Source organism: Poeciliopsis prolifica, unplaced genomic scaffold (genome assembly GCF_027474105.1).
Source record: "Poeciliopsis prolifica strain line A6 unplaced genomic scaffold, Auburn_PproV2 SCAFFOLD026, whole genome shotgun sequence".
NCBI classification, from domain to species: domain Eukaryota; kingdom Metazoa; phylum Chordata; class Actinopteri; order Cyprinodontiformes; family Poeciliidae; genus Poeciliopsis; species Poeciliopsis prolifica.
The window spans coordinates 7275150-7290736 of NW_026562401.1; the positions used below are offsets into that span (position 1 = coordinate 7275150).

At 36.0% G+C, this 15587-nt stretch overlaps 2 protein-coding genes across 5 annotated transcripts; both read right to left on the minus strand.

Moving 5' to 3' along the window:
* Window positions 1–517: 517 nt before the first annotated feature.
* LOC129371365 (C-X-C chemokine receptor type 3-like) lies at window positions 518–14547 on the minus strand. Of its 2 annotated transcripts, none has more exons than XM_055047933.1 (3): window positions 14503–14547; window positions 2867–3274; window positions 518–2792 (listed from the first exon to the last, which is right to left on the minus strand). In XM_055047933.1, exons 2-3 carry the CDS (start codon window positions 3263–3265, stop codon window positions 2064–2066), a joined length of 1128 nt encoding a protein of 375 aa, XP_054903908.1. In that variant the 5' UTR covers window positions 3266–3274; window positions 14503–14547; the 3' UTR covers window positions 518–2063. The 2 variants fall into 2 exon arrangements, with proteins under 2 accessions (XP_054903908.1, XP_054903905.1); XM_055047930.1 differs by lacking the exon at window positions 14503–14547 and adding an exon at window positions 4289–4336.
* On the minus strand, window positions 5264–14591 carry LOC129371366 (C-X-C chemokine receptor type 3-like). Of its 3 annotated transcripts, XM_055047934.1 has the most exons (4): window positions 14503–14591; window positions 8098–10503; window positions 6511–6892; window positions 5264–6430 (listed from the first exon to the last, which is right to left on the minus strand). In XM_055047934.1, exons 3-4 carry the CDS (start codon window positions 6880–6882, stop codon window positions 5699–5701), a joined length of 1104 nt encoding a protein of 367 aa, XP_054903909.1. In that variant the 5' UTR covers window positions 6883–6892; window positions 8098–10503; window positions 14503–14591; the 3' UTR covers window positions 5264–5698. The 3 variants fall into 3 exon arrangements, with proteins under 3 accessions (XP_054903909.1, XP_054903910.1, XP_054903911.1); XM_055047935.1 differs by lacking the exon at window positions 14503–14591 and having other exon boundaries at window positions 8098–10550; XM_055047936.1 differs by lacking the exons at window positions 8098–10503; window positions 14503–14591 and having other exon boundaries at window positions 6511–7691.
* Between the last annotated feature and the right edge of the window lie 996 nt (window positions 14592–15587).

A 15587-nucleotide genomic window follows, 5' to 3' on the forward strand; every position in this document is an offset into this window, starting at 1 on the left:
ATTGTAATTACTCTCCACCCCTAACCAGTTGTAAAAGGATGTTTCATTTTCATGTAAATGGGTTATGTAATAACAGACTGACAGTGGGCGTTTTTATAAGGTTCATACTCAGAGAAACTTTTCTTCGCCTTTCTTAACGGAAACTTGAGGTTGAGGATGTGCTTTGGTTTTTTCTACTTTCTTTCAGTTTCCTGCAAAAAAAGTTTGATGATTTCTTCAGAAATGGCAGCATGTTGGGCTTAGTTTTTATCTGTTTCTGCTTTGATTTTTCTTCCAACCGCAAATCTCTTAGAAATCTGTAAAAATCCTTTCAAACATGTAGATATTCACAAGTTTAGGGTCTCTGATATTAAAATTCAATAAAACTACATAACTTTTGAAATGTACATTTTCTAACATTTCAGTTAAGGTACTTAAAAAAGAACTGATTTATGCAATTTTGAGCAAAAATAGGAAAACCTTTATTTTTGAAAATGACAAAATTTAGAAAACAAAAAGGTCCAGAGTAAATTGTTTTTATTAAAAAAAGAGATAAAAGAAAACAAAGCAGTGTAATTCTTCCTCATCTCTAATATCAAATTGTTAACCATCTTCACTTTCAGTGAACACAAAATGCACAATATAAAAGGTTATATGAAACATGAATGTTCTTTTAAATGAGTATATTATTTCAATATACTGACAAATTTATATAAATTTTCTCACACATACTTTTATTACTAAATACCTCTAAAATAAACAGATAAAATGTTTGTGGGTGATTCTACATGCATATGTAGACATACATAATAAAACAGATTCAAACAATGTTTTTCTTAAGAACTAATGCTGGCTGTGCTCTCTCTCTTGCAGTGTGGCTGCTGGCGAACTTGAACTCCAGATAAAAAATGTGGAATGAATTAAGAATGATCCAAACAGCTGCACATGTCTGAAACTGATTTTTAAAAAAGCATTTCATCATCTTCACCCTGCAACTGAGCCAACGTTTCTCTCCTTGAAAATATTTATCTTTCTGCAGTCATAGTTCAGAAAAACAGGTTTGTCTATATCTGCATTTACTTCAGACTGTACAAAATGAAACATAATAAAAGTAACGTTGCATATTGTAATTGCTAAATGATTCACAAAAGCACTTTGTTTAAAAATAGAAATAATTTTGTCTTTGGAGGACTTTTTCAATAAAACAAAAATGATTTAAAAAAAATTTATTTTATCTGCTTACAAAATATGTCAGAAGAAATTTTGTCACCACAAACAGAAACTGTGATAAAAAGTATCTTGTTGAGTGTGATTTGATTTCTGCCTGAGACAATTTGTCATTAGGTTTCTATCTGTCTTGCATCATATGAATCATGGGAAACTGCATACTTCTTAAACCTCAAAGTGAAATTCCTTGTTTTAATTTGTGCAGCCTGTATCAGTAGAGAGAGAGAGAGAAAGAGAGATTCAGTTTCTTTTGCGAAACCATTTTTGGAGCAGATGTGTCTTGTTTGTAACATTTTAGAAATAGAAAATCAGAATCAGTTCTACTCACCTAGATTGAATTAACAAACAAGAATTTTCACTTTAGTTTTTAAGCCTTTGCAAAATAAAGACAAAGTATAAATATGTAAACTGTATAAGAAAACATTGGAGTAAATAAAAAACATGTACTGCATTTGCAACCAATTAATTTTTCTACATAATGAAAGGCAAACAGGAGGTTTGATATGACTGAGCAAAAATGCTTTTTCAGTTTCACAGCATAGTTCTTGTCTAGAAGCTGTAAGGCAGGGCTGCTCAAGCCGAGTCCTCAAGAGCTTCTGTCCTGCAACTTTTAGACACATCCTTACTGCAACAGACCAGGATCATATAGCTTTTTAAAATATATATGCGTATGGGTGTGTGTCTGGGTGTATTCACCCCTAGCAGTATTTAGATGAACATTAAAAGAAATGATTTTATCTCTCCACAACCTTTTACAATATTTATGCCAGGATATTTGGCTATTCCTTCAGACAAAAATGGTCAAACTTATTATATTTATGCCTCTGATGAATATATTGAAGCTCCTCAATGTAAAATTATTTTTGAATTATTTCAATGGAGTTGGAGGCGTCAGCTGACTCAGACCGAAAGGAAGATTCAAATTTTAAACTTGTCTTCAGTTTGCAGCCCATAGACCTCAGGATATTCAGCAGCTGATGTTGAAACCTCAGACCTACGAAGGCATACAGGATAGGATTGAGGCTGCAGTGAAGGTATCCCAAACTTTCAGTCACTAGCCGAGCAATCTGCAGAGATGTTCTTGTTCCACATGCTGTTCCATTATCGTTGTTTTGGTGAATTGTGTCCACAATGAGTGTGATATTAAGTGGAGTCCAGCAGAGAAAGAAAACAGCCACCACGGCTATTATGACTTTGAAAGCTCTCTGCTGTCGAAGGCCTTTGGTACCACACCCCAGTTGCAACAGGATGCAGGAGTAGCAAAAGGTCAAAACAAATGAAGGAAGTAGGAAGCCCATAGTGTGGTACAGCCACCGGGTTGTCATTCTCCAGATATGAAAATATTCTGGACTAATCTTAAGGTAGTTATGAACACACTCTGTTCTGCTTCGTCTGACATCTTCCACGCTTTCTAAAAAGTACCAGTCAGGGATGGATAGGATAAGGGAGACTAACCACACCACCAAGCAGCTGGCTTGAACCACCCAGGGCTTCCTGCGAGTGTACATCTTGGTAGAATGGACAATAAAAAGGTAGCGGTCCACGCTGATGCAGGCAAGGAGGAAAATCCCACAATACAAGCTGACCTAAAAGCAAAAAGAAATCAAACACTGAGACATACTTGCTTTTTGAACTAATATTCCCCATTGTACATTCTTACTGTGAAAACAGCTCCAGTGATCTTGCAGAGCGGGGTGCCAAAGGGCCATCCAGCCAGACTTGCAGACTGTACAGCCCAGAGTGGCAGCAGCAGCAGCAGCAGGACATCCGCCAAAGCCAGGTGAAGGACGAAGGTGTCTGTCACGCTCCAGGTCTTCCTGTTCTTCATTAGCACGGCTATCAACAATCCATTTCCCAGGATTCCAACAACAAACATCACTGAGTACAGGACTGGGATGAAAACTGCTTCAAAATTCATACTCTTGGTCAGGTCACAAACATCACCATCCTCATAACGGTTATCTTCATAAAACGAATCGTTGCCATAATAATCAGGTAAATAATCTACAAGATCACTCCACCATGGATGTTCATCTGATGATGTCACAGCAGCTTCCATAATTCACCTCTGTAAGAAAAGGAGATTGTTTTACTTAGTTTTAGTTTGTTCATTGAGTTCTCAAGTAAGAAACTAACCATAAAATGTATCAAAAATCCATTTGATCGTCCCACCATATAAACTTAAGTCAGCAAAAACCAGATCTGAATCCATGAAAAGTTTCAGTTTAATTTGTCCACTAAAAAAAATGCACATTTGCCTCAGGATTGGGCTATAGAGCATTAAAATGGCTAGAGCTTTCTTCCCACCAATGATTATTCACTAAGATACTGGGAATCCTGTCTAGCTTACAATGAAATGAAGAGTTCAGTGCTCTATAGAAGGAAAAACTGAGAAGAAATTGAGAAGTGAAAATAGTCTACACATCAAAAAGGAAAGAAAATATGGGTGGCTACCATTAACAAAGAAATGCAGAGCCTAACATTAAATAATAACTTTAAGTAGCATAACAAAAATCTAACTTATGTATATTTCTTGAAGCAGAAATGATCCCATTGATTGATTGCTGAAACTTTTTATTTCATCATTTGTGGCACCACATAATCAGAGATCTACATTAAAATTCACAACAAACTAGTTCTTAAAAATCTCCCTTATTCACTTATTGTACCTATTATTTTGAGTTCAGAGTTAAAGATCAAAAAAGTCTTCCTGAGTGACATGAAGACAGTGGCCTCTTCATACAGTCAAAAACAGAAACCTGCCATCAGTACAGACCTACTATCTCACTTAATGTTCATGTTTTGAAGCACAGGAAGAACCCGGGGAAGCCACAGAACAACTGTAAAAATAAATTCACACGGAAAGACCTGAAACCTTTTTTCAACTGCGACACCGCTGCAATCCTACTTGTAAAATTCTGTGTAGTTTATTTATTTTTGACATTATATTTACCCTATTTTGAAATACCTAAACTGAAAGAATTTTTTTTAAAATTATTTATCAATGACGGAATTTTATAAATGAATTTAAATACTAAAAGAATTACTAAAATTAAACACAATGTAAATTATCTCAACAAACCGTATGTTGTTGGATGCTGTAGGTCACACAAGCTGGGCAGAAATGGCTTTGAAAGGATTCTGGACGGCGTACAATAGAACTGTAGGAGGAACTATTCATTCAGAGAAGGAATCCCCTCTTGACCGACACCACAAATGGGAAACTTTTGTAAATTTCTTTAAGCCTTCTTATTTCCCGTCTTCTACAGTTGACAAAAATAAATTAAGGTTCATATTTTCCTGTTTAAATTGGATTTTTTTTACTTGAGATCCAGAAACCATTACAGCTATGTTATCTTGAGTTTTATTCCAAACAGAAAAAGTAAGCACAAAGAAGCATGAATGTATGTACATTTTATCAATTGATATTAATAGGAAGAAGAGCTGTGGGAATTTCTGAAAATTGTGTGGTAACCAGACATAGAAGAATAAGTAGTTCCACAGTTCGCAGAATGTCAGTTTGTAGAATGTGTGTTGCTCAAGCCACAAAAAAAAATTACAGAGCCGATGTTCTGCTTTACCAAAGTGTGAGAAGAAAAGTGTAGCCAAAACACAGAATTCAAACTGTTTTACTTTCTTATATCTTATTTAAGGTTATTTAGACATAAAAAGTTAGTCTTCTGTAGCGCATGTGAGAGAATATTGCAGACCTCCACTATATCTCAACATCTATAATTATTAAAGGTGAGCCACATTAGGGATCCTAGAGTTCATTAATAGAATTCAAACTGTATATGTCATATTCAAAATGATTTATGGTTTCTGTCATTTTAGAATTTATCAGAACAGTTCTGGAGCCTCAGCTGCCTGCAAAACATGCTTGTTGGGGTATTTTTTAATCTAAGCCTTGAGTGTGTGTGTGTATTATTGTATCTTTGTGTTGCCCAGTAATGTAATGACAACTTGTCCAAGCTAACTATCAAAGTGGTGTTCATTTTCTTATAAGCAAAGACAGCAGACAACCTTATATTTCTTTTTTTTTTATTTAAGTCATTATCACGTCACGATATTCTGAAGCAGTTTACATGGCAAACTGAATCAAACATACTTTTTAAGAATAAAGATGTTTTTATTCTGCAATTAAACACTCAATATAAAACTAATGCAATCAAATGTAGAAAAAATAAGAAACAAAATACAAAATGTTCTATAAGTACATGAAACATTTTGAGAGACAGTTTTGCTGTCACTCACCAAATGTAACTCAGATCACCATATCTTATGCACCGGTAGCTGCCTGGTTATTAGAAGATATAAAAAATATGTTATAGTGCCAAATAGGTAACACATATCTGTTAAATGTCCAGTCCAGTAAGACAGTTCACCAACATTTAGAAGAATTTGTCCTCATGTCAGTTTTTAACATGTTTGAGAGTCTGTTTTGTAAAAACAAACAGCTTATATATACATATGTACATATATCTTTTTCCTTTTAAATTGCAATGGAGTTGGAGGCTTCTCCAGAATCTGACCAAATGGAGCTTCTCCTGGTGAAAGACTCTAATTGTATATTTGTCTTCAGTTTGCAGCCCATAGACTTTAGTATGTTCAGTAGCTGACGGCGAAACTTCACACCCACAAAGGCGTAGAGGATGGGATTGAGGCTGCAGTGAAGATATCCCAAAGACAAAGTCACAGTCATAGCTTTGCCCAGAGAACTTGTTGTGTCACATGTTTCTGTATTGTTGCTTGTTTGAATTGTGTCTGCCAAAAGTACAATATTAAACGGCGTCCAGCAGACAAAGAAAACTGCCACAACAGATATTATGACTTTGAAAGCTCGCTGTTTTTGGAGACTTCGGGAACCACATTGCAGCTGCAACAGGATGCAGGTGTAGCAGAAGATCAGAACAAATGAAGGAAATAAAAAGCCTACAACATGGTACAGTGAACGTGCTGCTATTTTTAATCTCATTATGTCATCTTCACTGTATTTTAAATATTTCCGAGCGCAAGTCTTTCTGTCTTGTCTGGAATCTTCCGAGACTTCTAAAAAGATCCAGTCAGGAATGGAGAGGACCACAGAAAACAACCACACCAACATGCAGCTCACATGGACAACCCAGGACTTCCTTCTGTTGTACATCTGGGTAGCATGGACGATGGATAGATAACGATCAACACTGATGCAGGCTAGGAGAAAAATCCCGCAGTAGAAGTTGATCTGAAATCAAAACAAAAAATCAAATCTTGAGAATATTTTGCATTTTAAGCAAGCTGTCACTTCAACTGTAAAATTCTTACCGTAAGAACAGTTCCAGTAATCTTACAAAGGGCAGAACCAAACTCCCATCCGACTTTGCTTGCAGCCTCTCCAGCCCGGAACGGTAGGATGAACAACAGCAGGACATCTGATACAGCCAGATGAAGGATGAAAATGTCTGTCACACTCCAATGCTTCCTGCTTTGAAAGAGGACTCCCAGCAGCAGTCCATTCCCCAAGACACCAACAACAAACGCCACCGAGTAAAGAGTTGGTATGAACAAGGATTCAAAAACTGTGCCATTGCTCAGGTCGCAAACATCACCTTCAAGGTAATCATAAGAGTTATTGTCATTGTATGTCAAGTTATCTATAAAGTCGGCCCACAACCAGGCATCTTCTGCTTGATCCATAGTCTCACACCTGTAAGAAAAAAAAGAAGGTTTTCACTTTTGTGTGTTCATTGAGTTGTTAATCTTGGATCCAACCACATGGGGGTGCCATGTGTCTGTTAAGCTCCAACTTAGTTATTTTCAGATTGATTTTGACTGAAGCATAAAAATGTCTCTGTGTGTGAGGAAGATAAATTTTTCATTTTCTGACACTCAAAAAGCAATGCAACACTTTAATTTAGTTTAAAAAACTTTGTTCATTTTAGCTTGTCTTTTTATTTCTTAACATAGATATAACAATAAACAATTTGTTGCAATTGTTTGCATAAAAATATTCAGGAAAAGTTATCAGCACATCGTCATTTGTCTTTCTAGGTTTTTAACCTTTTTTTAATTAATTAAATCAACCTATACTCAATGTTGGTGTCATTGCCGCATTTTTCAGACTACTGCTTCCTATCAGTTACTGTCAAAATTATTACCAACAAAATTTTCACAATTTCAAAATGCTTTAAAGTGTTGTAAAACATTAAACATCACAATTGTTTAAGGAAACATAATTGTACACCTGCTGAATCACATGCAGAAGATTTATTGAGCTGTAACATAAAATGAAAATCAGAAAATTAAGCAAATGTGAAAGTTAATCTTATGAAATAAAAGTTGTATATGCTCATCAATCAAATCAAAATCAAGTCAAATTTTATTTGTATAGCACATTTCAGCAGCAAGGCATTTCAAAGTGCTTTACATCATAAACACAAAAACACAAAGTCATGCAATATGTAAACAATACATTACATATTACATTTCAAATACAATTCTAAACAGGTGTGTTTTTAGTTGAGATTAAATGGAAGTTGGGGTTTCCGCTGTTTTACAGTTTTCTGAAAGTTTGTTCCAAATTTTTGGTGCATAGATGCCGAAAGCTGCTTCTCCTCTCTTGGTTCTGGTTCTGGGGATGCAGAGCAGAACCAGAACCAGAAGACCTGAGAGGTCTGGAAGGTTGATACAACAACAGCAGATCTTTGATGTGTTGTGGTGCTAAACTGTTCAGTGATTTGTAAACTAACAACAGTATTTTAAAATCTATTCTTTGAGCTACAGGGAGCCAGTGGAGGGACATTAAAACTGGTGTTATGTGCTCTGTCTTCCTGGTTTTAGTGAGAACCCGAGCAATGACTTACTATGTACTGAAAGTATGAAAATTCTGAACAAGGAAAGTAAATAACTTACCAATTTGTGTCAGTCAGATATTGTAGGTCTCACAGCTGCTCAGCAGAAATGTGCTTTTTACAATCCAGTGCCACTACTAACACCATGCAGGGGAGCCACAGAGTGAGTGATAGAAGGAAGAGAAAACACCACAGCAAGAACCACAGCGTCAAACGTAACCCCTTTCAAGTGATTGGGGTGTAGCTTTGGGGGGGATTTAACTTTTTTTTCTTAGTAAACATTAAACTCTTTGTATTTAAAAAATCTCATTAAAGAAGTCTTACTAATTAAGGCTTATTTAAAGCAACAACAAAATCACTGACAAAGACTGTGCTGCATATTTGTCAACTGGATTCAAAAACTTTTGAGCAACTACTAAATAAATATGCAGAACCTAGTTTTGCAAATCACCAGAACTTAGTTTTTGTGATGGCAAAGTGCCATGAACCAAAAACGTACCACAAAAACCATTCCTGAACTGGGTTTGCATATACTGCAGGTTTAACCAGTTTAACACAAACTATTCCACAACTTTACCTCTGCTTTTGTTTTTGGCAGAATAACTAGACCACTTTCTACTGCTTACAGCAGGTTACCCACAGTGAATCTGTGGGTGAGAAAAGATTTTGAAAGATTATGTTGTATGGTATATAGTGCACAGTTTCACTTAAGAAGTGAGAAGTTTAAGACTTCTCAGCTTCTTTAATTGTGACTCTTGAAATTATGTTGAATGGGAAACATCATCAGGTAAAATTATCAGTGCCTGTCATTGCCTTACCTTGACAAAATGAATTGAAACCACCAAAGACATGTGAATATGTGAAGATTTGATGTTATGACATTTCCAGAATTTCATTACACTCAACCTGAGATTGACTCATCAGTTTCATTTGCTTACAAACTGTTCAGACTCTGAACCGATTTAAAATAAATGTCTTGAAGAGAAATGCCTGATCCTGAGTGCTGACATTGTAGTTTGGTGGATATGTTCATCATTTTAGAATAAAATGATGCACTGTCTTTAAATCAATTTAAATATTGATTTAAAGACAGTGCATCAGATTTTTTTTGCGATAGTTTCTGGAAGTGTGATGTGTTACAAATTCTTGGCATGTTCACAAAATGTTCTTATTGAACAGTTTGAGTGAAATTTGGAATGGATTAGATCAGCTTTTCTCCCAAGAATTGAAATGTTTTTGTAATTTAGGTCATGTGGGATTCTCCTGACCAGTCACATGGAGTACATACCAAATCAGGAAAATGTTTATCTAATTTTGCATTATTTTCTGTTCTTTTTGAAGAAGAGGAAGTTTCAATTCTTCTTTGATTTGGCCGACATTCAGCATTTGTTTGGAGATCACTACATTGAGATCAAATTAAGGAAGAAAGAATAGGTGATTATTCTCTTGAACAACATGACAAAATGTGTATTTCAATCCATCACAAAATAACTTCAGAGTAAAAAAAGCAATAGTACAATCTCCAGCTCCAATCATTGAGAGGATTAATTTGGAAGTTCATACAGAGAGGAGCAAGTAATGAGAAATGAGGCGTGAGGTCAGTCATTTGAGACATGAAAACCCTATCAGTCTTTTTGTGACTCACCAGAGCAATTATTTACCAATTATTGACCAAAATTGCCATTTAAAATGCTACAGTTCGTAAAGCCTTCAAGTAGATGCTTTTAACTAGTTTTGTTGCTCTTTTTCATCTACTTTATTCCGTCAGCCACTGTCCCAAACACCACATCACCAAGACAGAATGCTATGCAGTGATTTTTTAATTCAAATAGTCTGTGTTTTATGTTATGGTAAAACTGCACTACAGTACCTTTACTTTCCTATCATGTCAAGCCACTGAAACTCGATTGGTTTGTTTTCTCATATGTAGTTTGATGCTAAATGTTCAAATCAAACTTGTACTAAATGTTTAAGGGATGAAAGAAAAGTTGAAATACTAATGAAAATGGATGAATGTACATACTTTATTAGTCCCAGAGTGAAATTCGCATATTTCAGTACAACCCGCCCAAAGTAAACTGATGTCTAAATGTCTGATATGACATTTAGACAGGTGTCTGAGGTTGGAGGGAGGAGGTGCCACCCTTTACAGCAGTCTTTCTCAAACTGTGGTCCCTGGAACCACTGGTGGTCCATGGCCACCCTTTGTTGGCCGCAGGATACTGCATGTAAACGACTGTTGATTTGGCTTGATGTGAGCTCAAAGAGTGACACATACAATTAGCTCACCAAAGAATTATGTTTAAAAATAATGCAGACGTGGCTGAAAAATGGGTCATTCAAAAGAGAAACTGAAAATACTGGTGGAAAGAAAACAACATCAAGACTACTTATATGATCGGGGGAAGCCAAGTCATACCTGTCGAGAGTGTTGATTGTAAATGAATCGTTTCTTTTGGTCCTCAACCTGAAAATGTTTGAAAAGCACTGCTTTAGAGGTATGCAAGAAGAATATTTATGTTACCTTGGCTCAGACATATAGAAAAACAACCGACATCTGAAGCAGATAACAGAGAGAAAACTTTCAACATTAAAATTTGAATAGAACTGATACTGATTCTTCTGCTATCATCAGCAGTTCTTTTGTACTGAAAGAAGAAACAAAGAGGAAAAACTGCTTTGAAAGACAGAATGGATTTACCTCACAAAACCACCGAGATGGTCTGAGTGTGGTCACACTGTACCAAGCCATTTTATCCTGGCCCTGGCATGAACTCAACCCATTCCCTGAAGAATGTCTTTTTTATAAGGAAGACAATCTGTTGCAGCAATATAGCAATTGATCAACAGGTCTTAAGTCATCGTCAATTTACATAACTATTTATTTACTTTCGGGACGTGAATAAAAATTATGCAATAGCGTAAGTTGTTTTTTTTTTTTATATATATATGTAATTTTTGCTACTAATGGCCTTTAGGCAACAGTAATCTGACAGGAAGAGGAAAAGAGATATGGCAAAGGAATCGAGGTTGGGAACTCAGGATAGCCATGTTAAAGTCTGTAGCTTCTGTGAACAGGGCCAGAAGTGTTCAGTCGATTTTGATGTATTTATACTTCATAATTTCAACACTGACACTGGCCCTCCACCAACTGTGAGCACCACTGCATTAGACATTACCAACAGATTCCAGATTTTGATTGACAAGCAGCTCTTTTGGCTCAGGTGGAACATTAAAAGAAATAGTTTTGGTTTTGTTGTCCTATACACTAACCTCAGATGAGGAAGAAACAGTTTCTCTACCTATGTACTGCTAACCAACATGATAGTCAATGATTTTCAGCAAAAGTATTCAGAGAACATATGAACTGGGAGTTTTTCAGGGTTATTATTGCTAATAAAATTCCTTCAGTCAAAGGAGTGAAACATTAATTAAGAAAATAGACGCAAAATATGAAGAGTCAGAGAAAATATAGAAGTTTCTATGCTAACAGAGGGTCAATTTAATAAATGAAGGGGCTTTTCAAATATTTTGAAAATTAGTGCATGTCCAAAAACTGATTTTAAGTGTTTTCCAAACAAGAAAAACAAAATATCCTTGTGACCAATGTCATTCAAAACCTTTGCAAGTAACAAAATACAATTCTGAATTTTATTTACAAGGGTTACTTTTATAGTTTTCTATAAAATGAGGATCTTGTTGTTTTGTCATCTTCAACAGTTTATGATCAATAAACCAAAATAGAGTAACCAAAAAAATGGAGATGCACATAAATAAGAGGGCAAACTGCAAGAGATGGAGAAACACGACCAATGCAAAGCACAGCAAACATGAAACTAGAACTAGAGATTAGTCATAATGAGACCTATTTCTCTGCAAATGAAACCTGGATTGCTCACATAAGTTCATAAAAAAGTTTAATCATTGTAGGTAAGGAGGACAGGTCTAAATATATGGTCATGGTCATATTGTCTGTCCCTTTACGTATTGAGAAAATAGAAGGCTATTCAATGTAGTAGGGGGAAGTATAAGAAATTTCTTCATAGCAGCATGTAAACACTTTGTAATAAATCACCTGACAACACATTCACATCCAAAGGAGTAAAACTTGAATGAATGAAGTTATCTTTAGCTGATCATACTGAAACTGCTATTAAAATGCATTTGAGCTATTTTTATGCCTCTTATCTGTGTTAAATCTCTCACAAAATGATATCGTTATAGAATCTTTCAGAGAGGTTGTCACTCACTTCAGAACCTTGAACATATTATCACACCTTTTGTTTCATGGTGTTGCTTTTCCCGTCTGCACAGCCACAGATGCATGCAACATGACACCTGTCAGAGCATTGCATTTAAATGTCTATTTCCCCTTCACTTTACTTAGTTGCAAAAGGTTCCTGTTTTTTCACACCTTTTCTCTCCTTGTCTGCTCTGCAGTAATTTCTTCAGTTTGTGGTCAGAGAGGCAGGTAGAAGCACAAGCATCTGCAGCTCACAAAGCAGTTTCTGTTTTTTTCCACCCTCTAACGAGACTGCTTAAGAGAGTTTGTTTGAGCAAAGTTGTTTGTATCTTTGGTGCCATCACAGTTTTCACACGTTAGAGGAAGGCTGGTATCCTCTGTGGTTTAAAATGCAGCCATTGAACTGAGTGGTTTATCTAAAAATCCACAAAAGTGTTTTTGGCACTCTTTGAACTTGTCACATATGATTAGCTTTCAAGGTTTGGAAGTTACTGGATTGGTATTTTCCATGTGTCCAGTAGCAGCATATTACATTTAAATAGAACATGACACATTTCAAATATAAACGTCTTAATAGAAATTAAATGTGTAAAAGGCAAGTGTGCCCTTAAATTAATGTTTTGTTTAAATAGGAAGCAAAGAAACCATGAAAATTTAGGAAGTGAAAGAAACAAAACACATGCTAGTTTTGTTTCCTGAAATTCTGTTTTGTTTTTAGTCAAGTTACCAAGGTTGAAGAAATTATTAAAATACGTGCATTTGGTCCCATTTATACATCCAAAGGCAGAGGTTGAAATCAGTGTTGCTCATTTGACTTCCTGTTATGATGTAATTGCAGAGTCACATTATCCTAACCTCAAAATTTGTTGGAGAATTCAATTAATACTTCGGACGACAGAGAAGCTTTAGACGGCGAGGTTAGTTTTGCCAATATAGTTATTAGTTAACATCTGTCAACATTCAAAGGACCCTGTTCTCATGAGAAAAATATTGATTGCAATGAAGTGTATTGCAACCTCACAGAAGTTGGACTTACAGCTATTTCATTACTTCTGTAAACAGAATGTTTCCTTTTTTGGAATTATTTAGTGAAAACTCAAGTGGAACGTTTTGGTTTTCTGAATCACTTCCGTCTTTTGCTCTGTTAAACTACACTTAATATTTGGACTATCCTAATAAGGACTGGGCCACAACAATTAAGTTTATTTGTTCGTTTGAATCTCAGCATCAGTAGCATAACGGATGCAGTAAGGGAAGTAGTGTGCTGTTCTTTGCAACACCTTAAACAAGCACTGACATGCACACTCAGAGAGCACAATGTTACTATGATAATCATCAACAATGTTCATAACAAACATATGGACAACGTGACCATTTAAAAACTTACCATTTCTTTCTTGTAAGAGAGGATTAAAAAAGTATGACTTACTAACTAACTTTCATAACAAGTCAATGCACCTGTTGTTGTAGTGGAGGAGAAAGGTGTCAATAGCTCTGGCGCTCTGCAGGGTTGACAGCAAGCAAAGCCAGCTTACAGATACTATTGCTGCTGTTCCTCCGTTTTTCAAAAGACACAATAAGAGAAACTGAGCTTATTTCTCAGTGATTCTTCAGGAAAGGTTAAAAATATGGATTTCTAGAACTGTCGATTTTTGGTGACTTCAGTTTACAAAAATGTGGCATGTTTTGACTCTCTCAGGAGAAATTTGGTTAATAACACCTAACTGGGTTTTCAGTTCATTTGTTTACAGGATATGAAATGAGCTTAATGGCAGGTTTTGCTTCAGAACACTTCCAATTTTCTTTTTTCTTTGGGTGTTGTAAGATGTGTTTCTCTGTTGGTCAATTAAAGCACAAACAATCTGAGCATAGATATGCTACTTAGACATAGAGCTGTAACAAGATTATGTAACCAGGTTGTTGTGTACGTGTTGCAGATTTCTGCCCGGGTCCTTCTTGAAAATAAGATCTAGATCTCAATGGGGTTTTACCTGGTTAAATAAAGAAAATAAAACAATCTATATATACATAAACTGTTTTCAGACGCCACACTAACTGAGGGAAATTTCTATTACAGTCCTGTTGGTGCCAGGGGAGATAAGAAAGAGAGAACTGAGGGTACAGATTGATCCAGAGGAGGCCTCTGGGAAGTCTAATGGTTAGGAAAGGTGAGGCCAACTTGGAAATTAATCTTTGTGAAGCAGTTAAGCATTAATAACTTACGGTTCTGGAAAGGAGAGCAGATGTTGAAGGGAGGGAGTGATCCTGATAGTGGTTGGTACTGATAGAGTTCCCGGGTAATTTCCACTAAGAGCAGAGTAGCTGGTTGGTAAGATCCAGATGGTTCCCGAACAAAGTACATCAGAGAACAGGCAGGCTGAGAATGACAGAGCTGCTGTGGACGATCATGGAGAGAATGGATATCCTTATGGGATCATAACAAGGAAGTGGTTTGGTGTTAGGATCGAGTGACAGAGGCGTGGAAGCCCATAGACTGAGCTCCACCTCAGGCAAAAAGAGCAGCAAGCATAAATATAGAGCAAAGTAAGTACAAGTAATATCTGTGAAGAAGTAAATAGTCACAAGATATAGCAGACTTGACTCTATAAGGAAAGACTGAATTCTATGTAACAACTGGTCTCAAACAGCTTCTTAAAATTCCAGCAGATTGTGTAATACAAACAGATGTGGCGTCTGTAGCTGGTTGGCTTTGCTCTCCAGCAGAAATTCTCTGTTCAGGGAACGATCTCACACATGCACAAAAAACACAAACACTCTCTAGAATATAGTAGCTCATGTAAAACTTAAAGAATAGAAACAAAAATAGCAGAATTATTTATGTTTTTGTCAAATTACATTGAGAAAAAATTTACTGAATAGGACAATGTGTGGATTCATTCAGTTTATTCCTTCTAAGTCTGATTACCGGCTTACAAGGATAAAGTTTAATTATGATGTTAATTGTGAGTTGGAGTTATTTAGACTAATTTACATGAGTGGAGAAACTGCTGTTTTAAAAATACTGGTAGGATGACGAATGAGAAATATGAGCGGAGTAAGGAGCAGGTCAAATGAGGAATGAGAAGGATGTTTTTGTATCCAAAGAACGCCCAAAGAACTTTTAGTTGCATCGGTGGTTCAACATGTTTGAATCAAATGGCTGAATTTCCTCATCAGTATGTAGTCAGGTTCTCCAGAATCCTGTAAATGGTCTCGTTATTTCTCTCAGGTGTGTTGATGCTCAGACACATTTGGAAAATTCCCCCTTTGGTCTGGACTTTTTGTGCAGGCGTGAATATAATACAAGC